This window comes from Oncorhynchus clarkii, unplaced genomic scaffold (genome assembly GCF_045791955.1).
Source record: "Oncorhynchus clarkii lewisi isolate Uvic-CL-2024 unplaced genomic scaffold, UVic_Ocla_1.0 unplaced_contig_6271_pilon_pilon, whole genome shotgun sequence".
NCBI lineage: Eukaryota > Metazoa > Chordata > Actinopteri > Salmoniformes > Salmonidae > Oncorhynchus > Oncorhynchus clarkii.
Window position 1 is genome coordinate 111247 of NW_027261145.1, and position 26179 is coordinate 137425.

Consider the following 26179-nt stretch of genomic DNA (forward strand, 5'->3'; position numbering starts at 1 on the left):
GTACCTTGTCAGCTCAGGGATTTGAACTTGCAACCTTTCGGTTACTAGCCCAACACTCTAACCACTAGGCTACCCTGCCGCCCCATATGAAGTATTTCTATATGGAATATTCTATATGGGGCATTTCTATATGGAGTATTTCTATATGGAGTATTTCTATATGGAGTATTTCTATATGGAGTATTTCTATATGGAGTATTTCTATATGGAATATTTCTATATGGAATATGGAGTATTTCTATATGGAGTATTTCTATATGGAGTATTTCTATATGGAATATTCTATATGGAGTATTTCTATATGGGGCATTTCTATATGGAGTATTTCTATATGGAGTATTTCTATATGGAATATGGAGTATTTCTATATGGAGTATTTCTATATTCCCGAAATACACCTTTAATTCTCATAAATGTATAGATTAGATTAATTTAAAGACTAAATATTAAGATAAAATAAGATTATAAATAAAAACGTATTATTATAAATATCTATTTCTAAAGTACCCTTCATTGTAATGAATTAAGTTTACATGTGAGAATTGCCAATCTGAGATACCAAAACTATTTTTTCACTTTTACGATGGTGTGGAATCGCCTATGTATTAAAGTGATGAGGTGTGATGGTTCCATACAACTGCCTCCTCATAAGTGTTTTTGAAAATTATGGGCATTTTCTGAGGGGGGGGGGGGGGATCTAGTCTAGATTAAACCTCATAGGAAGACAGTTTTATCATGTGGAGGTTTCATTCAGGTCTCTGTTTAGTATTTAACTAAATAATCTGTTGTCTTTGACAGGAGAAAGACCACACTCTCACAACAGGAAGAGTCCCTCAGGGGAACCAGACCCAGAGACGCCAAATCCAGCCAGACGACACCACTGCTCCCAGTGTGGAAAGCATTTTACCAAGTTACAGAACCTAAAACAGCATGAGAGGACACACAAAGGAGAAAAGCCTTTTCAATGCTTTCAGTGTGAAAAAATATTTTCATGTTCACAGGATTTAAAAAAGCATGAGAGGACACACACAGGAGAAATGCCCTTCCAATGCTCCCAGTGTGGAAAGGGTTTTAACCGGTTAGGGAACCTGAAAGAACATACAATAATACACACAGGAAAGAAGCCTCACCACTGCTCCCAGTGTGGAAAGAGTTTTAACCGGTTAGGGAATCTGAAAAAGCATGAGAGAATACACTCTGGAGTGAAGCCTTACCAGTGTTCCTATTGTGGAAAGAATTTTACTCAGTTAGAGAACCTGAAGGAACATGAAAGGACACACACAGGGGAGAAACCACACCATTGCTCTCAGTGTGGAAAGGCTTTTACCACGTCACGAAACCTTAAAGAGCATAAGACGAAACACACCGGAGAAAAGCCTTTCCACTGCTCCCTGTGTGGAAAGAATTTTACCCATTTAGGGAACCTGAAGAAACATGAGAGAATACATTCTGGAGATAAGCCGTACCCCTGTTCCCACTGTGGAAGGAGTTTTAGGTGGTTAGGAACCTTAAAGCAACATGAGAGAATACACACGGGAGAGAAGCCTTTCCAATGTTCCCAGTGTGGAAAGGGTTTTACCCAGTTAGGTAACTTAAAAGCTCATGAGAGGACACACTCAGGAGAAAAGCCTGTTCTAATGTTCCCAGTGTGGAAAGAGTTTTACTGTGTTTGTGAGCCTAAAAGAGCATAAGAGAATACACACAGGAGAGAAGCCCTACCAATGCTCCCACTGTGGCAAGAGTTTTAGGGGGTTAGGGAACCAGAAAAAACATGAGAGGATACACACAGGAGAAAAGCCTTACTAATTTTCTCAATGTGGAAAGAGTTATAACCAGTTAAGCACCTGAAATCACATGAAATAAAACATTTAGGTGTGAAGCCTTTCCACTGCTCCCATTTTAGTTCCAGGGCTATGATTTCCGCATATTTACAATTTCGGACATTTGGCCCATAGACTGGCCTGTAACTTGGAGAGGGTGGAGCTTTTGGTTCCGGTTCCGATCCCAGTTCTATCTCATCTCCTAACACGTGTGAATCCAGAACTTCATCAGAAATACGAGTTACCAACCTAGTAACTAACCCACCGATGTTGTTGCACTCGCTTTGTCTAAGGGGTGCTAAAGCCTAGCCACCGTGCTTCTACACCTGCATTGCTTGCAGTTTGGGGTTTTAGGCTGGGTTTCTGTACAGCACTTTGAGATATCAGCTGATGTATGAAGGGCAATATAAGAATGTATGCATTTATGTGACAAATCAGTTCATGGACCTAGGTGTTGAATTCCCAGGGAGACGGCAACCTTACCTCGGTCCAGGGCCTTGACCTCTTGACCTCTTGGTCGGCCAGTCCAAGACGACTATTATTTGTTTAGATGGTGACGAAACGTAAACATGCCAAAATCATCATCAGCAAAGTTCTTCACCACCATCAACCTCACAATCATCATCCCCATGACAACCAAGGACAATGATAGCAGTTCCAGATCAGACTAGCCTACGTCCTCCTCTTCCCGGTGTTCAAAGGGCCGTACGGTTAAAGAAGTGTTTGTACCAGTTGGTCATGACAGTGGGAAGTCCATCCTGTCTGACTGTGCCCACCCTTTTTACACCAGGGGTTCTTAAACCTTTTTCAGCCTGGGACCCAAATTTAAAAAAAAATCTGTGTTTTCCTGGGACCCAAGCTTATTAAAATATGCAACTATGTGTAAAATATTGGTTGATTTCATTGCCCTTATGCCTAAAACAAATGTAATATAAACAAAAACATATAACAATGAAATAAAATACCCATAAAAAGCCCAAATCATGTGTATTCTTTTAAAAAAACCTCTTACCAATCTGTCTAGGTTGGACCTGTTGCTGTACAAATACAATAAATAATTTCCATTCTGAACTGGAATAAACTGATTGATCACGTCACACAGATGTAGAACAGAACACACACGCGGGCTCAGTTTTTGATAGTGCAACCCTAAGTAACAGATGAAAAATGATCAGGCCGACCGTACATGGAAAGTATTGTTGAGAAAAAAAAAGAGTCTAAGTAGGAACTGTTTCTGTTCAAATACAATAACTATTTGTATTATTCTGAACTGGAATAAACTGATCAAACCACACGCAGGTTGAAGTTTTCAACAAGCTTGTCTATTCCGGACTCCGGTTTTGACAGGGCAACACGGAGGTCATGCTCAGCATTGAGTCACAGGAGAGGGAGGGGGGGCAGAAATGCCTTCTGGAACATGTGTACGTTCTTGTGCCTTAATAACAAACTGGTTTGCCATCTGTAAATACCAATACAATTGTTAAACTACGAGCCTAGTTGGTTTAGCCAACGGAAAAAGACAGGAACCTTCCCTCCTCTAGCCACGATTGGCTGAGATAATTGATGGGCTGGACATGCCGAGAAATGAGTTCGGATTGGTCTGCCATGTAGCTTCTGTCTATGAGCTGCTCAGTATCTTTCTAATGTTTCTTGTTTTCTCTCATGTTATTCCACCGAGGCCGATACGTAAAAGCTTAATAAAGAGCAGTGTGGGAGTTTATTATTATTTTCTCCATTGAAACAAAAGATCAGCTCAGATGTGCAAGTGCCTTTTTGAAGTTGTGATAGTGGCAAAATATGTATTTTGGATGTAGCGGTTGTTAGCTTGAATGCTATAACGCTCATTGACTTAGGCTGGTAGCAAAGCTAGCCAAAGAGCAAGTGCTTTTTAAGTTGTGATAGTGGTTGTTAGCTTGAATGCTATAACGCTCATTGACATAGGCTGGTAGCAAAGCTAGCCAAAGAGCAAGTGCTTTTTAAGTTGTGAATAGTGGTTGTTAGCTTGAATGCTAACGCTCATTGACATAGGCTGGTAGCAAAGCTAGCCAAAGAGCAAGTGCTTTTTAAGTTGTGATAGTGGTTGTTAGCTTGAATGCTATAACGCTCATTGACATTGGCTGGTAGCAAAGCTAGCCAAAGAGCAAGTGCTTTTTAAGTTGTGATAGTGGTTGTTAGCTTGAATGCTAACGCTCATTGACATTGGTTAGCTTTTGCTACCAGCCTAAGAGCAAGTGTTGTTGTTTTTTAAGTATAAAGCAATTGATTTGCGACGATGAAACAAACATTATACTAAGCAGGACTTTCAAATTAACCTTACAATTGTAATTCAAAAGTAGTGTGAAATGGACTCATAAGCAACCTGGAAATGGAGGCTATTTTTGCTGGCAGCCTATGAGAACTCCCCTGAGATTTCCCCCCTGGTGAATTAGTGAATAGCAACGCAGATCTTAATGCTGCAATTTCTCTAATCACAAGAAAGGGGCTTATGTTGGAGGGGCCTATATTGGAGGGGCCTATATTGGTGACCAAGAGTCGTCTGGCACACTGCTTAGGGCTTCAGCAACTTTAATAACTTCTTTATAGCGTAGAATCATACACTATACTACTAATATAAAAAAACAAGACAGAATATGGCTGTTGTTGCTCACTTGACTGTTTTAGTAAGACCATTTTCAAATAAGTTTATAAAAGCATTTAAACATTCATTACAGTTGTAAGTTGTTCAACATCATGGGCATCACCTTTTAGCCAAAATAAACTGTAGATTTCTACTGTTGTGGGTCTTTAACCATCTGTCTGACTTTGTTGTTCACACAGGAGAGAGACGTGACTATCGTGGATCCTCTGGGGAGCCTCAACAACATCATGAAGCTGACGAGGCAGAGAAGAGTCTGTCCACATCAGAACGGCTCAAACACCAGCAGAGACCCAGAGGGAAGAAACCTCACCACTGCTCTAACTGTGGGAAGAGTTACTCAAGATTAGATTCACTAAAAGTACACCAGAGAATTCACACTGGAGAGAAAACGAATAGCTGTAATCAATGTGGGAAGAGTTTTACTACATCTAGCCAGCTGACTATACACCAGAGAAAACACACAGGAGAGAAACCTTACCACTGCTCTGACTGTGGAAAGAGTTTTGCTGTCTCAGGATATTTACAATCACATCAGAGAACACACACAGGAGAGAAGCGTTATAGCTGTCATCAATGTGGGCAGAGTTTTGCTCACTCAAACACACTGATATCACACTTGAGAATACACACTGGAGAGAAATCTCATAGCTGCTCTCATTGTGGGAAGAGGTGCACATCTTTAGCAACCCTTACAATACATCAGAGAATCCATACATGAGAGAAACCTTATAGCTGCGCTGACTGTGGGAAGTGTTTTGGTTTGTCAGGACATTTAACATTACACCAGAGAACACACACAGGAGATAAACCTTATAGGTGTGATCAATGTGGGAAGAATTTTAGTTACTCAGGTGGCCTGATAGTACATCAGAGAATCCATACAGGAGAGAAACCTTATAGCTGTGATCAATGTGGGAAGAGATTTGTTACATCTAATAGTCGTAATATACACCAAAGAACACACACAGGAGAGAAACCTTACCACTGCTCTGACTGCGGAAAGAGTTTTGTTTCGACAGGACATTTAAAAGTACACCAGACAACACACACAGGAGAGAAGCCTTATAGCTGTAATCATTGTGGCATGAGTTTCGTTACATCGGGCAGCCTGAAAAGACGCCAGAGAACACACACAGGAGAGAAGCCTTATAGCTGTGATCAATGTGGGAAGAGTTTTGTTACATCTAGCTGTTGTACTATACACCAGAGAACACACACAGGAGAGAAACCTTATCACTGCTCTGATTGTGGAAAGCATTTTGTTTCATCAGGATGTTTAAAATCACACCAGAGAACACACACAGGAGAGAAGTGTCATAGCTGTGATCAATGTGACAAGAGATACTCTGATAAAAGATCTCTGATTAAACATCAGAAAATTCATACATGAAGTCGTTTTTTTAAATGAAATAATGTCACAATGTAGAATGTGATATTATTAATTAATGATGTCACAATGTAGAATGTTTAACATTGTAGTGTGAGTATTTTAATTAATGATGTCACAATGTAGAATGTTTAACATTGTAGTAGGAGTATTTTAAGTAATGATGTCACAATGTAGAATGTTTAACATTGTAGTAGGATAATTTTTATTAATGATGTCACAATGTAGAACCCTAAACGTTTGCCCCCCTTTTCTATTGATTTCAGCGTGATATGGATATTAGCCTCATCAGGGGAAAACTCCAGGCTCTGAATTGAAAGAGTCCTATTTAATGTCATTAACAAAGAGTGATTGTCAAATAAAGCGTTACACTGACATTGGCAACCCACTTAAATCAAAATACACCACTTCAAACTGTAGCGAGCTGTTTTCTACTAATTGTCCAGTGATGTACACTTCATTCCCAGATTCCATGTGTTTTTTAAACTGTTCTAAACATACGTGCAACCTCATCTCCCCCCTCTCTCGCGCCATTGATTTCATATCGATATGAATGATGACAAATAAGTGTTGCGTTTCTCTTCGTTTTGGGGACCCCTACATTTAAATGCATCACTCCAAAGTGTAGCTGACTGTCTCCTACAGGTTGTTGTCTAACCAGTGAGGTAAAAGATATCTCCCATCTCCCATGTGTTTTTTAGTTGTGTTAGTTTCAACCGCATGTGCAACCTGATTTTCCCCCCTAATCATTATCAGTGATTTATTGCCAGTTGTTAAAACAGTGTTTTTGGTGCAGTTTAGAGGTGCTCGTTGACATTTTTTTTAAATTAATATGATTACTGTTGTGTTTGTGTCGATAGTACATTTCATGTTTAGGTTGTCAATATATCACAAACTGTTTCTGCATATTGGTTAGGACACGTTAAAACTGTTTTGACATTGGGCTCTCCCACCTAGCAAAATGACATTGAAAAGACATGAAGACTATGCCCGAGGTCCAAACTACGTTCAGTTTTGGTTGAAAGTTGAAAATATGTATCTTTCAGGTCCTTGTTTCAACGACTTGAAAACAACTTAATTCAATGTACTTGCAGCCTATACACATGGATGCAGTATATAAAAAAATTACTCTACGAACAATTTTTATGAACAATCCTACATCACTTGATAGAATCATGTGTATGTTTAAGATAATGACTAAAGTATTCCACCCTGAAACCATATAATTGTATGAAATGTGTTAGAGTCATAATCCAATAATGTGTGTGACTAGACTTTTTAAGACTAGGCCATTGTGCTACTATTTCGCAATATGAGCAGCGTATAGTTGAGACATTCAAGGACAACTGAACTGTCGACTTGTGATAACGGTGAAACTAATAACTGGAAAGAGGCCTCCCCACCCTAGAGAGGAGGAAAACTATTAGAAATGGGTAGGCTTGCAGAAGATGATGAAACATGTTGCAGAAGTGTGATAAACAATGTATGTGAACTTTGGAAAAATTACAGCCCACCTAAAGAGAGGTGGAGTTTCTACTGATGTGAGTTAATTTGTGTGTGGGAGCTATAAAAAGATTGTGTTCTCACTTTGAAGACAGAGCGCTCTCTGAAGAAAGGACCGAGCTATTACAGAATCTGAGACTTTGTCTACTTCTTTATTAACTGAAGCCTTACAACCTTCAGGAAATAGACAAAGCTTTGAGTAGTAGTTGAATTGCACCATTGACATCATCTAGTGACATCACTCCAATATTTCTTTACAACATTCCAGTTGTCTTTATTCCACTACTGAAGAAGTATGACTCAAATCACCTACTCATATTTTATTAATATAATTTATAATATAAATATTATTCATATTTCAAACTTTCATCCTGAAAAAATATAAATGTTTAATAAGTCCATTCCTCACCATTAATTAAGTGAATTATTACCAATACATGTTAACATTCTGTTTTTATATTTCATCATATTTACATTTCATGTAACATTTAGTCATCTTAATTATTTATGCAACCAACTGACAATGTTTTGGGGTTCAAATTATATTGTTTACAAAGAATGGAATAAAACAAGCTTTTCCTTAGAATGCTCATTAGTGTTTCAGTTTTTTTTGTTATTCTTTAGTTTTTTTATCCTTTGATTTCAATACAGTTTAATTTTTCCATAACTAGAATCTGTAACAAACAGAGTGGACTACGTTGTAGACTTTACCATTTGCCAAAGTTTGTTTACAAGGAGAGCAAGTTGAGTATTGAGTTGTTGCACACGCTCATTTCACACAGTAGGCGTTAACTAACAAAAATATGCAAATAAATTCTAGAACGCACCTATAGGAACTCTCTTGCTCCTGCTTGGCTCTGCCCACTTCCTCGCTCGTTCTGCCCACTATGATTAATTTGCTTCCATTGGAAACGATAGAACAGAGCCTATCATTGGGTTAGTTATAAAAAAGATTTGGCCACACAGTCTGTGAAGAGCCTGGGGTGTGGCGGACATTAGCCAGCTTGAATAAAGAATATACAAAGGGTATTTGGGCTGGGGGCGGGGATAGGGGCGGGGCTGGGCTGGGGGCGGGGATAGAGCTATCATATCACATTACAGAAGGATTAAGGGGCATACACACAGTTATCATTCTAACAGCTTTTTTTTTAATGAAATCTGGCCAAAATAAAATAGTTTTTACTTATTTATATCGTAAGTAAAGAATTCAAGCAGTACATCTCTCCATAATAGTGTAACATCTTCATAAATGTGTTCAATTATAAACCTACTGATGTCTTACCACAGATTCCTTACATGAATACAATGCCAAAAAAGATACAACACAGTTTCATTACAAAAGGTACAATTTGAGTTGATGTTTTCCTTAAACTTCTTCATATAGTGGTTGGCAGGATAATATTTATGAATAATTTTAAAAGAAACTTCCTTAATTTTGTTAATAAGTAGTTATGTGTGTAGCAACATCCAAACTTTTTCCCAACAGATGTGATCAATGAAACCCATTCTAATAAGGCATGACAAGGTATAGACACAACATCCTGTTGAAAGAAGGCTCATATAGCTCTACTGTTGTTGAATGGACTGACATAAAAACAAATCTTTCCTACCGATGAGTCAACAGGGTTAATCGTAGGTAATATTCTAAAAACAAATCTTTCCTACTGATGAGTCAACAGGGTTAATCGTAGGTAATATTCTAAAAACAAATCTTTCCTACTGATGAGTCAACAGGGTTAATCGTAGGTAATATTCTAAAAACAAATCTTTCCTACTGATGAGTCAACAGGGTTAATCGTAAGTAATATTCTAAAAACAAATCTTTCCTACCGATGAGTCAACAGGGTTAATCGTAGGTAATATTCTAAAAACAAATCTTTCCTACTGATGAGTCAACAGGGTTAATCGTAGGTAATATTCTAAAAACAAATCTTTCCTACTGATGAGTCAACAGGGTTAATCGTAGGTAATATTCTAAAAACAAATCTTTCCTACTGATGAGTCAACAGGGTTAATCGTAAGTAATATTCTAAAAACAAATCTTTCCTACCGATGAGTCAACAGGGTTAATCGTAGGTAATATTCTAAAAACAAATCTTTCCTACTGATGAGTCAACAGGGTTAATCGTAGGTAATATTCTAAAAACAAATCTTTCCTACTGATGAGTCAACAGGGTTAATCGTAGGTAATATTCTAAAAACAAATCTTTCCTACTGATGAGTCAACAGGGTTAATCGTAGGTAATATTCTAAAAACAAATCTTTCCTACTGATGAGTCAACAGGGTTAATCGTAAGTAATATTCTAAAAACAAAGAAGTATTTTTATACAATATGTCCCGATTCTATATGTAATATCTGTGTGGAGAAAAATTATGCTTATAAATTAAGGTCCGTAACAAGAAAAGCTGCCGATATAAAGCAGAGAGTTTCACTGGAACTTTCTCAATATTATAATTGCAAACCAACATGAAGCATACAAACTTGGTAGTACAGAGTAAATCAATATGACGTTGCGAAATATTGCATTTTACCCACACTGTTGTTACATTGGTGGGTAAAAACGAATGCTTCCTAACCGTTAACTTGTTGTCTGAAAATAAAATATACGTTTATCTCAACTGCGTTACCCCCTCCAGTCAGCAGATGGCGGTCTGAGACTTTACGGCGATGCTGCTGGTGTGACGTATAATCTAGTGGACGGAACGCTTCTTTCAACAGCAGCAACAGTTAGTCAGACACCTCGGTAGCTCGCTAGACAAATTAGACGAACCAATAAAGCTCTTTAGACGCTTTCATATAGCCACTGTGTTTTAAACCTACTTCTGTCGTCTAGTCCGTTATCCCATTCATTTTAAATTTTTACGTTGTTATTAGTCAACTAGCGGGCTGGCTAAGTTAGCATTAGCCTAGCTAACATCCTCGACCATGAGTTCACTAAACTACTCTCGTCTTGCTAAAGACTGGACGGAGGAAGAAGCTTCCCCTCCAGCTACAGAAGAGGAGGTCTGCTGGACGGAGGAAGAAGCTCTCGTTAAAGAGGAGAAGGAAGAGAAGGTTGTTAAAATACAAAAACGAGTAGATGATGAGGCTGTTACAGTGAAGGAAGACGAGAAAGACGTTTCAGTGAAAGAAGAGGATGTTACTGTAAAAGAAGAAGAGGGTGTTACTGTAAAAGAAGAGGAGGAAGACGCGTTCAGAGTGAAAGAAGAAGACGATGTTACAGTAAAAGAAGAGGAAGGTGCCGTTTTTGGAGTGAAATTGGAGGAGGAGGAGATGACTGTCACATCGAACAAGGAGGAAGAGGAGGAAACTGGATATCTGGGCCCGGTTCCCCAAAGCCATCTTAAGGCATCCAGTATTGATGATGAAGTTAGCCGTGAGAATCTTTTGAGAAACCGGGCCGTGATTACCACTAGTAAGTACTGTCTTAAAATCAGAGGCGCAAACTCTGCAGTTGTTGAACTGATGTTTGGTGTTAAAGGGGAAATCTGCCGTTGCTACATCCATATTGTTACTTTTAAATTATTTATTTATAGCCATTGATTCTTGAAGAATATATCACATGCCTCGTGAGCTTAGTTCAACTGTTGTACCCCATCAGAACCCCAAATAAGCTTTTTTTACTCCAATGTTAAGAAACAATGTAAACCAACACTGTATAGCCTCAACATGGTTAAAACTATCATGTTGATATCATGGATGGTCAGTCCTTGCATCCATAGGTCTGTCTATGAATTTGAGAGTAGTTACATTTCTCCAGCCCCATCCTTCATCTTATTACCAAAATAGTGGTGGAATGACAGCTTTGTTATTGTTTGAACTGCAGATTAGTTGATTGAAGTGTGGCTTTTTTTAAAGGGACAACCTAGGTTTTAAAAAGCAACAAAATGGCTGCTCAGAGACTTGGTTTGGTAAACGGCTTAGGGATGGAGAAATTTAACCACTCTCAAATTCATAGAGAAAGCTATTGTAGCAACCTTAACCCAAAACCTAGTGACCTCATCAAGAAGTTCAGACATCTTGGCATAACAGTTATAAGGTGTTGGCTTGACAGTTGCTGGACTCAGATTGGAATCCTGCTCAAGGCCTCCCCCTGAGTTGACTACACTATGAATATAAGGACTGGCCGTCCATAAGGTCAAAATGATAGTTTTAACCAGATTGAGGCTACACAGTGTTAATTTACCAACAATGGAGTTATACGAGCCTATGTTTTGGTTTCTGATGGGGGAAATACAGTTGAAACATTATTATCACAGATGACATCATCACTGCCTGTGTATTATCACAGATGACATCATCACTGTCTGTGTATTATCACAGATGATATTATCACTGTCTGTGTATTATCACAGATGACATCATCACTGTCTGTGTATTATCACAGATGACATCATCACTGCCTGTGTATTATCACAGATGACATCATCACTGCCTGTGTATTATCACAGATGACATCATCACTGTCTGTGTATTATCACAGATGATATTATCACTGTCTGTGTATTATCACAGATGACATCATCACTGCCTGTGAATTATCATCACAGATGACATCATCACTGACTGTGAATTATTATCACAGATGACATCTTCACTGCCTGTGAATTATTATCACAGATGACATCATCACTGCCTGTGAATTATTATCGCAGATGACATCATCACTGTCTGAATTATTATCACAGATGACATCATCACTGTCTGAATTATTATCACAGATGACATCATCACTGCCTGTGAATTATTATCACAGATGACATCATCACTGTCTGTGAATTATTATTACAGATGACTGGGGAAACAGACTATCTAGAGCGCGTGTCAAACACAAGGCCCACAGGCCCAATCCGACCCGTGACACATTTCTATCCAACCTACACAGTTATTTGGGTTGTCAATTCAGTTTGGTTCAGCTTCCATACGGCCCGCGATGCGCTGCACTACAAGTCCCAGCAAGCACTGCCAACGTGCTGCACGCCAAACGTCAGTGGATTGCCACAGACACACCCCTCTTCCCAGTTCCACACACGAACCAACCAGTGTGCTGTAACATCTCACTAATGTCTACCAGACTGAAAGTTTAAACATGTTGTAGGCTTAACAATGAATAACCAAAAAACTGAAAACGAAACTATTTTATTTTACATATTAAACCTGTTTTTTAGGCACCAAACAACTTCTAAATACTGTAGACTTCCATTAATGTATTAGACTGGTACCAAACTGGTACCAGTCTTGTCTGGTCTTCTGGGCCTCCTAGAGCAAAACAATGTAGGTGTTGATGAGAGACTCCTCCTCCTTTCAACAGAGGGGTCATATTAGTGTTGTAGTCACGACAGACTCCTCCTCCTTTCCACAGAGGGATCATATTAGTGTTGTAGTCACCAGAGACTCCTCCTCCTTTTAGTGTTGTAGTCACCAGAGACTCCTCCTCCTTTTAGTGTTGTAGTCACCAGACTCCTCCTCCTTTTAGTGTTGTAGTCACCAGAGACTCCTCCTCCTTTTAGTGTTGTAGTCACCAGAGACTCCTCCTCCTTTTAGTGTTGTAGTCACCAGAGACTCCCCCTCCTTTTAGTGTTGTAGTCACCAGACTCCTCCTCCTTTCCACAGAGGGGTCATATTAGTGTTGTAGTCACCAGAGACTCCTCCTTCTTTCCACAGAGGGATCATATTAGTGTTGTAGTCACCAGACTCCTCATCCTTTCCACAGAGGGGTCATATTAGTGTTGTAGTCACCAGACTCCTCCTCCTTTCCACAGAGGGGTCATATTAGTGTTGTAGTCACCAGAGACTCCTCCTCCTTTCCACAGAGGGATCATATTAGTGTTGTAGTCACCAGAGACTCCTCCTCCTTTCCACAGAGGGGTCATATTAGTGTTGTAGTCACCAGAGACTCCTCCTCCTTTCCACAGAGGGATCATATTAGTGTTGTAGTCACCAGAGACTCCTCCTCCTTTTAGGCTGATATCTGTAGCTCTGACACCTTTCACCGCTGATGAGGAAGGCTGATATCTGTATCTCTGACACCTTTCACCGCTGATAAGGAAGGCTGATATCTGTATCTCTGACACCTTTCACCGCTGATGAGGAAGGCTGATATCTGTAGCTCTGACACCTTTCACCGCTGATGAGGAAGGCTGATATCTATATCTCTGACACCTTTCACCGCTGATGAGGAAGGCTGATATCTGTATCTCTGACACCTTTCACCGCTGATGAGGAAGGCTGATATCTGTACCTCTGACACCTTTCACCGCTGATGAGGAAGGCTGATATCTGTACCTCTGACACCTTTCACCGCTGATGAGGAAGGCTGATATCTGTAGCTCTGACACCTTTCACCGCTGATGAGGAAGGCTGATATCTGTACCTCTGACACCTTTCACCGCTGATGAGGAAGGCTGATATCTGTACCTCTGACACCTTTCACCGCTGATGAGGAAGGCTGATATCTGTAGCTCTGACACCTTTCACCGCTGATGAGGAAGGCCGCTGATGAGGAAGGCTGATATCTGTATCTCTGACACCTTTCACCGCTGATGAGGAAGGCCGCTGATGAGGAAGGCTGATATCTGTATCTCTGACACCTTTCACCGCTGATGAGGAAGGCCGCTGATGAGGAAGGCTGATATCTGTATCTCTGACACCTTTCACCGCTGATGAGGAAGGCTGATATCTGTATCTCTGACACCTTTCACCGCTGATGAGGAAGGCCGCTGATGAGGAAGGCTGATATCTGTAGCTCTGTCACCTTTCACCGCTGATGAGGAAGGCTGATATCTGTAGCTCTGTCACCTTTCACCGCTGATGAGGAAGGCCGCTGATGAGGAAGGCTGATATCTGTATCTCTGACACCTTTCACCGCTGATGAGGAAGGCTGATATCTGTATCTCTGACACCTTTCACCGCTGATGAGGAAGGCCGCTGATGAGGAAGGCTGATATCTGTAGCTCTGAGGAAGGCTGATATCTGTAGCTCTGAGGAAGGCTGATATCTGTAGCTCTGAGGAAGGCTGATATCTGTATCTCTGACACCTTTCACCGCTGATGAGGAAGGCCGCTGATGAGGAAGGCTGATATCTGTAGCTCTGAGGAAGGCTGATATCTGTAGCTCTGAGGAAGGCTGATATCTGTAGCTCTGAGGAAGGCTGATATCTGTATCTCTGACACCTTTCACCGCTGATGAGGAAGGCCGCTGATGAGGAAGGCTGATATCTGTAGCTCTGAGGAAGGCTGATATCTGTAGCTCTGAGGAAGGCTGATATCTGTAGCTCTGAGGAAGGCTGATATCTGTATCTCTGACACCTTTCACCGCTGATGAGGAAGGCTGATATCTGTAGCTCTGAGGAAGGCTGATATCTGTATCTCTGACACCTTTCACCGCTGATGAGGAAGGCCGCTGATGAGGAAGGCTGATATCTGTATCTCTGACACCTTTCACCGCTGATGAGGAAGGCCGCTGATGAGGAAGGCTGATATCTGTATCTCTGACACCTTTCACCGCTGATGAGGAAGGCTGATATCTGTATCTCTGACACCTTTCACCGCTGATGAGGAAGGCCGCTGATGAGGAAGGCTGATATCTGTAGCTCTGTCACCTTTCACCGCTGATGAGGAAGGCTGATATCTGTAGCTCTGTCACCTTTCACCGCTGATGAGGAAGGCCGCTGATGAGGAAGGCTGATATCTGTATCTCTGACACCTTTCACCGCTGATGAGGAAGGCTGATATCTGTATCTCTGACACCTTTCACCGCTGATGAGGAAGGCCGCTGATGAGGAAGGCTGATATCTGTAGCTCTGAGGAAGGCTGATATCTGTAGCTCTGAGGAAGGCTGATATCTGTAGCTCTGAGGAAGGCTGATATCTGTATCTCTGACACCTTTCACCGCTGATGAGGAAGGCCGCTGATGAGGAAGGCTGATATCTGTAGCTCTGAGGAAGGCTGATATCTGTAGCTCTGAGGAAGGCTGATATCTGTAGCTCTGAGGAAGGCTGATATCTGTATCTCTGACACCTTTCACCGCTGATGAGGAAGGCCGCTGATGAGGAAGGCTGATATCTGTAGCTCTGAGGAAGGCTGATATCTGTAGCTCTGAGGAAGGCTGATATCTGTAGCTCTGAGGAAGGCTGATATCTGTATCTCTGACACCTTTCACCGCTGATGAGGAAGGCTGATATCTGTAGCTCTGAGGAAGGCTGATATATGTAGCTCTGAGGAAGGCTGATATCTGTAGCTCTGAGGAAGGCTGATATCTGTAGTTCTGACACCTTTCACCGCTGATGAGGAAGGCTGATTTCCGGCGGATGCAGTGGGATTGAGACACGGCCCAGATACAGATATCTGTAGCTTAGACAGACAGATTCTTATGGGGAATGTTGTGTTATACTAATTACATTTAAGTGGGTGTGTAGACGACAACTCTAAGGGGTTTTAACTTGTCTCCTCCCCCCTTATCTACACTGATTTGGACTGGATTTAACAAGTGACATCGATAATGATCATGTCTTTAACCTGGATTCATCTGGTCAGTCTGTCATGGAAAGAGAATGTGTTCATAATGTTTGTGACACTCAGTGTTATTACTTCTAAATAAACTGCTGTTCACCATCTGGGACCATTCAACAGTCTAGATTTACCAGGTTATTACTAAATAAACTGTTCACCATCTGGGACCATTCAACAGTCTAGATTTACCAGGTTATTACTAAATAAACTGTTCACCATCTGGGACCATTCAACAGTCTAGATTTACCAGGTTATTACTAAATAAACTGTTCACCATCTGGGACCATTCAACAGTCTAGATTTACCAGGTTATTACTAAATAAACTGTTCACCATCTGGGACCATTCAACAGTCTAGATTTACCAGGTTATTACTAAATAAACTGTTCACCATCTGGGACCATTCAACAGCCTAGATTTACCAGGTTATTACTAAATAAACTGTTCACCATCTGGGACCATTCAACAGTCTAGATTTACCAGGTTATTACTAAATAAACTGTTCACCATCTGGGACCATTCAACAGTCTAGATTTACCAGGTTATTACTTCTAAATAAACTGTTCACCATCTGGGACCATTCAGCAGTCTAGATTTACCAGGTTATTACTAAATAAACTGTTCAGGTTCTGGGACCATTCAACAGTCTAGATTTACCAGGTTATTACTAAATAAACTGTTCACCATCTGGGACCATTCAACAGTCTAGATTTACCAGGTTATTACTAAATAAACTGTTCACCATCTGGGACCATTCAACAGTTTAGATTTACCAGGTTATTACTAAATAAACTGTTCACCATCTGGGACCATTCAACAGTCTAGATTTACCAGGTTATTACTTCTAAATAAACTGTTCACCATCTGGGACCATTCAACAGTCTAGATTTACCAGGTTATTACTTCTAAATAAACTGTTCACCATCTGGGACCATTCAACAGTCTAGATTTACCAGGTTATTACTAAATAAACTGTTCACCATCTGGGACCATTCAACAGTCTAGATTTACCAGGTTATTACTTCTAAATAAACTGTTCACCATCTGGGACCATTCAACAGCCTAGATTTACCAGGTTATTACTAAATAAACTGTTCACCATCTGGGACCATTCAACAGTCTAGATTTACCAGGTTATTACTAAATAAACTGTTCACCATCTGGGACCATTCAACAGTCTAGATTTACCAGGTTATTACTAAATAAACTGTTCACCATCTGGGACCATTCAACAGTCTAGATTTACCAGGTTATTACTTCTAAATAAACTGTTCACCATCTGGGACCATTCAGCAGTCTAGATTTACCAGGTTATTACTAAATAAACTGTTCACCATCTGGGACCATTCAACAGTCTAGATTTACCAGGTTATTACTAAATAAACTGTTCACCATCTGGGACCATTCAACAGTCTAGATTTACCAGGTTATTACTTCTAAATAAACTGTTCACCATCTGGGACCATTCAACAGTCTAGATTTACCAGGTTATTACTAAATAAACTGTTCACCATCTGGGACCATTCAACAGTCTAGATTTACCAGGTTATTACTAAATAAACTGTTCACCATCTGGGACCATTCAACAGTCTAGATTTACCAGGTTATTACTTTTTGGAGTTGATGATTTCTTGAGCCGCTAAGATATTTGGTTTTGATAGTTGCAAAATACCTATTTTGAATGCAGCAGTTGTTAGCTTTCATGCTAATGCTCATTGACATGCTGCTAGCAAAGCTAACCAAAGAGCATTTTACTGATTGAAGTTGAAGTGTTTTTTAAGTAGAAAGCAGCTGATTTGCGACGATGACACAGACATTATATTAAGCAGGAGATTCAAACGAGCCTTACAATTATAATCCAAGGTAAATTAGTGTGAAATGCACTCATAAGCAACCTGGAAATGGAGGATATTTTTGCTGTCAGCCTATGAGGACTCCCCTGAGTTTCCCCCCCCATGAGGGTGAATTAGTGAATAGCGACAGAGTTTAATGTGACTTTCCTTGAGTAGCACTCCCAATATTGCTCAGAAAATGTGTGGTAATATACAGAATACATTGTGGAAAAACTAAAATCTTCGCTCACCATTTTAGCTCCATGCAGATATACTATATCCATAACTAGCGGGTTCTGTATTAGCAGGGAGGAGTTTCTGCAATCAAGTTGAGTGTGCATCGCCCTCGTGCGGCCATTTTGGCACAGAAAGGGGACTATATTCTAGCCTAGAGGGTTTTTTTCCGATTTACTACTAAAGTGAAAAAAATAACACAAAATATGACTTTTGTTGATCACTGACTGTCATATTAAGATAATTGTCAATTAAGTTTATCAAAGCGTTTAAATATTCATTATAGATGTAAATTGTTGTACAACATCCTGGGCATCACCTTTTAGCTTAAAGATACAGTGGATTTCTGCTGTTGTGGGCCTTTAACCATCTGTCTGACTTTGTTGTTCACGCAGGAGAGAGACCTGACTATTGTGGATCCTCTGGGGAGCCTCAACAACATCATGAAGCTGACGAGGCAGAGAAGAGTCTCTCCACATCAGAACATCTCAAGAAACACCAACGGAAACCCACAGGGAAGAAATCTCACCACTGCTCTGACTGCGGGAAGAGTTACTCAAGATTAGATTCACTAAAAGTACACCAGAGAATTCACACAGGCGATACAGCTCACTGCTCTGACTGTGGGAAGAAATTCACCTCTTCAGCAGACCTAAAAAGACATGAGAGAATCCATACAGGAGAAAAACCTTATAGCTGTGATCAATGTGGGAAGAGATTTACTCACTCAAGCTGCCTGAAGGTACATCAGAGAACACACACTGGAGAGAAACCTTATAGCTGTGATCAATGTGAGAAGAGATTTGTTACATCTAGCCGTCTGACTATACACCAGAGAACACACACAGGAGAGAAACCTTATAGCTGTGAGCAATGTGGGAAAAGTTTTAATGTTCGAAGTGGCCTGAAAACACACCAGACAACACACACAGGGGAGAAATCTTTTAGTTGCTCTGACTGCGGGAAGACCTTTTCAAAATTATATACATTACAGTTACACCGGACAATTCACACTGGGGAGAAACTTTATAGCTGTAATCAATGTAGGAAGAGTTTTAATCACTCAAGCTTGCTGAAGGTACATCAGAGAACACACACAGGAGAGACATCTTTTATAGCTGTGATCAATGTGGGAAGAGATGTGTTACATCTAGCAGTCTGACTATACACCAGAGAACACACACAGGAGGCATATCGTACAGCTGTGATCAATGTGGGAAAATACTTACATCTAGCCATCGGACTGTTCACCAGCAGACACACGAGAGAACCCTTGTAGCTGTAATCAATGTGGGAAGAGTTTTACTCGGCCAAACATCCTGATATCACACCAGAAAACACAGGAGAGACACCTCGTAGCTGTGATCGATGTGGAAAGAGAGACGCTGGTAAAGTATCTCTGATTAAACTTCAGAGAAAATACATATATGAAGGACTTGTTTCATGACATCAATACGATAATGTCACAATGTAGAATGTTTTAACATTGTAGTAGGAGTATTTTAATGATGTCACAATGTAGAATGTTTTAACATTGTAGTAGGCTTAATTTAATGATGTCACAATGTAGAATGTTTTAACATTGTAGTAGGATTAATTTAATGATGTCATAATGTAGAATGTTTTAACATTGTAGTAGGATTAATTTAATGATGTCACAATGTAGAACCCTAAACGTTTGTCTCCTGTTCTATTGATTTCAACATGATATCGAAATGAGTGATGACAAAAAATGTGTTGCGTTTCTCTTCATTTTAGCGACCCCTAAATTTAAATGCATCACTCCAAAATGTAGCTGATTGTCTTCTGTAGGTTGTCCTCTAACCAGTGAGGTAAAAGATATCTCCCATTTCCATGTTTTTTATTTTTTTTTTATAGTTGTGTTAGTTTTAACAGCACATACAACCTGATTTCCCCCCTAATCGATATCAGTGATTTATTGTTGTTGTTTTTGGTGTAATCGTGTAACATTTAGTAATCATAATTATTTATGTAACCAACTGACATTTTTTTTGTTTACTAATAATGTAGTAAAACTAGCTTATATTTTTGGTTGGATATTACATCCTATTCTTACTATTTTAGTCAATGTCTTTTCCTCAGAATGCTCATTAGTCTTTCAGTTTGTATTGTCATCCCTAATGTTTGTTGTGGTGTAAATATTTAGTGTAGTTTTTATTTGTTTGTTTTTTTCCCGTGAAGCGCATTGCGTTGCATCCATGTCTGAAATGTGCTGTATAAATAAAGCTTGATTTGAACATATTGTAAAACAAATTAACCCAACTACAGACCAATCAAAACAAATTAACCCAACCACCGACCAATCAACAGACTCTATCAAAACCAATGATGAAATATGTGCAAAAGCAACACAAATCTTGGTCCATCTCAGTATGAAAAACAGTATAAATTCAGTATATCTTCCACCTTATTTTAGCGCCAAAAAAACGTAATACTTCCAGGTCAACTGTAATATGAATACTACTGTAAAGCGGAACTTCTTCCCTTTACAACAAAATCAAAGAGGAGATCTCGACGCTGCCTGTTTTTGCACGATTTACGTAAGTGATGGAGCTTCGCCGGGCCTTTTTTTTTAAATGGCAGGTTGGGAGCGAAGGCTACGAAGTGATCGTGAAAGGGGGAAATATGTTGCGTGAGGAAACAGGTTTTTTCACTCGATATGTCGAACTAATCAACTTTAAAATGTAAATAAAACAAGAAAGAGTTTATGTAATGTCTCATCATATACCTGTTTGAAGGTTTGTGTCGAATTTGAAGAGGAGTTTAGGGCTGCACCAACGTTAGCCTCACAAGTGAACTGTGAGTGTCATGATGGCTCACAGTAATGACGCGCAAAATTAACCATTGATTGAATGAACTAAAGTTATTGATGAACTCACGAGTAATTAACTTACACTCACCATTGATTATGTATTGATAAGTAAATAAATAAATGCTGTTAAATAAACAATATTAATATAAAAAATAAATATAAAAATTACCAATCGTTCTAACACCAACTCACCTCTGTCCTCTCACTCCAACTTATTTACTGAGTGTAAAGTACAAAAAATGTATGCTCTTTCCATGACATATGCAATAACATTATGTTGGGTTACATGGAAATGTTATCCACGTCAACAGTGACAACTGGTGGTCGAGATTCAGGGCTCGCCACCCTGAACTTTCCAGCAGGATCCCAGACACCTTGGAACGGGCCAGGGTGTATGGGGCAACTCATGAGGCAATCGAGGGCTTCTTTAATGTCTACGAGCCTATCTTCAATAAGTACGGGTTTGACAAAAAGCCTTACCTCATCTTTAACTGTGATGAGACGGGGTTTGGGGACAAGCCCAAGTCCAAGGAGCGGGCGCTGGTGCAGAAGGGCAGAAAGCATATTTATCAGCAACAGAACACCACCAGGGAGCACATCACCCTGCATGCTTGCGTGAGTGCAGCGGGTGAGAGTATCCCCCCATTTATCATCTTCCCCCGCCGCCTCCCCAGTACTGCCTCCTCCCTGGAGGGTCCCAAGGACAACCCTTTATGGAGTCTCCTCCAATGCTATATGGACAGGGAGCTCTTCATGAAGTGGCTGGCCTTCTTTCTCCCAGCCGGGAGAACATGGTTGAGGTGGTGTTGCTGCCATCACACACCACCCATGTGATGCAGCCAGCCGGGAGAACATGGTGGAGGTGGTGTTGCTGCCATCACACACCGCCCATGTTGATGCATCCAGCCGGGAGAACATGGTGGAGGTGGTGTTGCTGCCATCACACACCACCCATGTGATGCAGCAGCCACTGAACATCAGTGTCTTTGGCCCCCTGAAGTCCGTTTTCACCACCAACGCCGCACGCCTGGGCCTGGTAAGTAGGGGATGTTGTCGTCGGCAAGAAACACTTCTCTGCCATGCTGCACCATGCCTACCCCAAGGCGGTGAGCAGTGAAAACATCAAGGTTGGGTTCAGGAAGGCAGGGATTTTCCCCCTTGAACCGGAAGGCCTATGTCCACACCCAGATGGTGAGGATCGCAGAGGCACCCACAGCAGCGACAACCGCGACCCCCACAGCAGCGACAACCGCGACCCCCACCGCAGCGACACCCGCGACCCCCACAGCAGCGACAACCGCGACCCCCACAGCAGCGACAACCGCGACCCCCACCGCAGTGACAACCGCGACCCCCACCGCAGCGGCAACCGCGACCCCCACCGCAGCGACAACCGCGACCCCCACCGCAGCGACACCCGCGACCCCCACAGCAGCGACAACCGCGACCCCCACAGCAGCGACAACCGCGACCCCCACCGCAGCGACAACTGCGACCCCCTGGTGGCTCCTACAACAGTGAACACCGCAGTTCCAGCAGCATCAACCCCATCCCCTGTGTGCTGTCCCACCTGCTAGCAGGTCTCCCCAACCCCGTCCCCTGTGTGCTGTCCCACCTGCTAGCAGGTCTCTCCAACCCCGTCCCCTGTGTGCTGTCCCACCTGCTAGCAGGTCTCCCCAACCCCGTCCCCTGTGTGTGCTGTCCCACCTGCTAGCAGGTCTCCCCAACCCCGTCCCCTGTGTGTGCTGTCCCACCTGCTAGCAGGTCTCCCCAACCCCGTCCCCTGTGTGCTGTCCCACCTGCTAGCAGGTCTCCCCAACCCCGTCCCCTTTGTGTGCTGTCCCACCTGCTAGCAGGTCTCCCCAACCCCATCCCCTGTGTGCTGTCCCACCTGCTAGCAGGTCTCCCCAACCCCGTCCCCTGTGTGTGCTGTCCCACCTGCTAGCAGGTCTCCCCAACCCCGTCCCCTGTGTGTGCTGTCCCACCTGCTAGCAGGTCTCCCCAACCCCATCCCCTGTGTGCTGTCCCACCTGCTAGCAGGTCTCCCCAACCCCGTCCCCTGTGTGTGCTGTCCCACCTGCTAGCAGGTCTCCCCAACCCCGTCCCCTGTGTGTGCTGTCCCACCTGCTAGCAGGTCTCCCCAACCCAGTCCCCTTTGTGTGCTGTCCCACCTGCTAGCAGGTCTCCCCAACCCCGTCCCCTGTGTGTGCTGTCCCACCTGCTAGCAGGTCTCCCCAACCCCGTCCCCTGTGTGTGCTGTCCCACCTGCTAGCAGGTCTCCCCAACCCAGTCCCCTTTGTGTGCTGTCCCACCTGCAAGCAGGTCTCCCCAACCCCACCCCCTTTTGACTGCAGCCATTGTCTCAGCGAGGCTGGCAAACGTACTAATGCCTCCCATCTTGGTGAACAGGTTCGGCAGCAGCAGCCGACCGTGAGGCGCAGACTTCCCCTGCCAGCTCATATATCTTTATGTACATATTCTTTATCCTTTTACACTTGTGTGTATAAGGTAGTAGTTGTGGGATTGTTACGTTAGTTTATTACCGCATTGTTGGAACTAGAAGCACAAGCATTTTGCTACACTCGCGTTAACATCTGCTAACCATGTGTGTGTGACCAATAACATGTGATTTGGAGAAACAGATGCCCCAAAAGTCCTCAACTGGCAGCTTCATTAAATAGTACCCGCAAAACACCAGTCTCAACGTCAACAGTGAAGAGGCGACTCCGGGATGCTGACCTTCTAGGCAGAGTTGCAAAGAAAAAAACATTTCTCAGACTGGCCAATAAAAAGAAAAGATTAAGGCTGGCAAAATAACACAGACACTGGACAGAGGAAGATTGGAAAAAAGTGTTATGGACAGACAAATCTAAGTTTGAGGTGTTCGGATCACAAAGAAGAACATTCGTGAGACTCAGAAAAAATGAAAAGATGCTGGAGGAGTGCTTGACGCCATCTGTCAAGCATGGTGGACACAATGTGATGGTCTGGGGGTGCTTTGGTGGTGGTAAAGTGGGAGATTTGTACATGGTAAAAGGGATCTTGAAGAAGGAAGGCTATCACTCCAGTTTGTAACGCTTAATTGGAGCCAATTTCCTCCTACTGCAGGACAATGACCCAAAGCACAGCTCCAAACTATGAAATAACTTTTTAGGGAAGAAGTATTCAGCTGGTTTTCTGTCTATGATGGAGTGTCCAGCACAGTCACCAGATCTCAACTCTATTGAGCTGTTGTGGGAGCAGCTTGATTGTAAGAAGTGCCCATCAAGCCAATCCAACTTGTGGGAGGTGCTTCAGGAAGCATGGTGTAAGGGTCTGTGTGTAGCTGGTGCAGAGGAGTCAGCCACAGGACAGCAGAGATGAGGGAATAAAAGTAACTTTACTGAAAATCATCAAAATACAAGATAAGTCCAAGCCCACAATACGGACCACAATACAACAAACAATCACTCACAACCAAACATGGGGAACAGAGGGTTAAATAATAAACAGGTAATTGGGTGGCTGAAACCAGGTGTGTAAGACAAAGACAAAACAAATGGAAAATGAAAAGTGGATCGGCTAAAAGGCCGGTGACGTCCACCGCCGAACAAGGAGAGGGACCGACTTCGGCCGAAGTCGTGACACATGGGGTGAAAACTCTTCAGATTACCTCAACAAGTTGACAACTAGAATGCCAAAGGTCTGTAAGGCTGTAATTGCTGCAAATTGAGGATTTTTTTTGACAAAAGCTAAGTTTGAAGGACACAATTATTATTTAAATTAAAAATCTTTATTTATAAACTTGTCCATGGCTTGACTATATCTCCTATTCATTTTGCAACTAATTTCATGTATGTTTTCATGGTAAACAAGGACATTTTCTAAGTGACCCCAAACTTTTGAACAGTAATGTACATGCTATTCCACATTTATTTTTGGGTTATAATCATGTTATAATGCTCATGTACAAAACATTAGGAACACCTGCTCTTTCCATGACATAGACTGACTGGTGAATCCAGTTGAAAGCTATTGATGTCACTTGTTAGGGGGGAGACAGGTTAAAGAAGGATTTTTAAGTCTTGAGGCAATTGAGGCATTGTAGAGGCAATTGAGGCATTGTAGTGGCAATTGAGGCATTGTAGAGGCAATTGAGGCATTGTAGAGGCAATTGAGACATTGTAGAGGCAATTGAGGCATTGTAGAGGCAATTGAGGCATTGCATATGTGTGCCATTCAGAGGGTGAATGGGCAAGACAAAATATTTAAGTGCCTTTGAATGGGATATGGCAGTAAGTGCCTCGCTCACCGGTTTGAGTGTGTCAAGATCCAACCAAAGGATATCCAGCCAACCTCAGGTGAGTAAAAACTTGAGACTTCCTTAGATATCGTGCACCAACTGTTGTTTACAAATATACACAGGCCCCGCCCCGTGTCCTACCAGAGGCTGCTGTTCTATCCTGCCGATAGAGTGTATAACCCGCCAGCTGTATGTTATTAATGTCGTCGTTCAGCCACGAGTCGGTGAAACAATAGGATATTACAGTTTTTAATGTCCCGTTGGAAAGATATACAGGGGACGGGGTTTCCGTTTGTCCCATTTATTTTCCAGCGATTGAACGTTAACTAGGTTGTGGTGGCAGCTGCAGAGAGGTATTTGCGAGTGCGAGACTTGACGTCAGAAGAGTGTGTGTTAAGTGGTGGTGTCCCATCCTTTCAGGCTGTTGGCCTGAGGTAGGGCTAAATAGATTTAAATAGTGGAGTAGGGTGCTGGGTTGTTTGTGATTGTAGGGTATTTGATTTATTTATTTTAAAAAATCGAATAAATCAAAGTATAAGGGAGTTATACTCCAGTCTAGTAGGTGGCGGTAATGCAACATTTATTGGATGCCAACTGCCGTTAAACCACATCGAAGAAGAATCTAGTGGATCACGTGACACGGGACGCTTCTTCAACAACTGATCACTGGTCACTGATTCATTCAGTCGCCACTCGGTAGTTAGCCAACGTAAAATCGGAACATTGAAGCTCTTTAGACCATTTTTGTGTGTATTGATCTCGGTGTCGTTTGCTTGTTAAAATTGACACATTTGTTAAGGTTGATTATACTGAGCCTAAGCGCTAGGCTAATGCTCATTTTAGGTAGCCCAACCATGAACTCACAAATATACTCCCATCCTGCTAGAGAAGAGGGGGTCTCCTGGACGGAGAAAGAAGCTCTGGGTCTGAACATTGTCGTAAAAGAAGAGGAAGAGGAGAATATTACAGTGGAAGAAGCTTTCAGAATAAAACAGGAGGAAGAGGAGGCTATCACGTATAACGATGTTATAGTGAAAGAAGAGGAAGAAGCTTTCCGAATAAAAAAGGAGGAAGATGAGAATGTTACAGTGAAAGAAGAGAAAGAACATTTTGGAGTGAAAGAGGAAGATGAGGCTATC

General features: G+C 41.8%; 3 protein-coding genes and 1 pseudogene across 3 annotated transcripts in view; all 4 read left to right on the top strand.

Annotated features, from left to right (window-relative positions):
• LOC139405256 (zinc finger protein 79-like) overlaps positions 1 to 1691 on the top strand; it is a 7883-nt gene extending 6192 nt beyond the window's left edge. The window contains exons 2-4 of the mRNA XM_071147701.1: positions 799 to 889; positions 1002 to 1319; positions 1404 to 1691. Of these exons, the coding sequence (XP_071003802.1) occupies positions 799 to 889; positions 1002 to 1319; positions 1404 to 1691 (697 nt within the window). The remainder of the gene's footprint in view (positions 1 to 798; positions 890 to 1001; positions 1320 to 1403) is intronic.
• Positions 1 to 4706, top strand: part of LOC139405247 (zinc finger protein 625-like) — a 25965-nt gene extending 21259 nt beyond the window's left edge. Inside the window, exon 3 of the mRNA XM_071147686.1 lies at positions 4638 to 4706. Coding sequence (XP_071003787.1) covers positions 4638 to 4650 — 13 coding nt within the window. The 3' untranslated portion in view covers positions 4651 to 4706. The remainder of the gene's footprint in view (positions 1 to 4637) is intronic.
• Positions 4686 to 6826, top strand: LOC139405241 (zinc finger protein ZFP2-like; annotated as a pseudogene).
• Positions 6827 to 10275: 3449 nt separating this feature from the next.
• LOC139405242 (zinc finger protein 214-like) lies at positions 10276 to 19307 on the top strand. Its single transcript, XM_071147678.1, has 2 exons — positions 10276 to 10765; positions 18321 to 19307. Exons 1-2 carry the CDS (start codon positions 10276 to 10278, stop codon positions 19085 to 19087), a joined length of 1257 nt encoding a protein of 418 aa, XP_071003779.1. The 3' UTR covers positions 19088 to 19307.
• The last annotated feature ends 6872 nt before the right edge of the window (positions 19308 to 26179 follow it).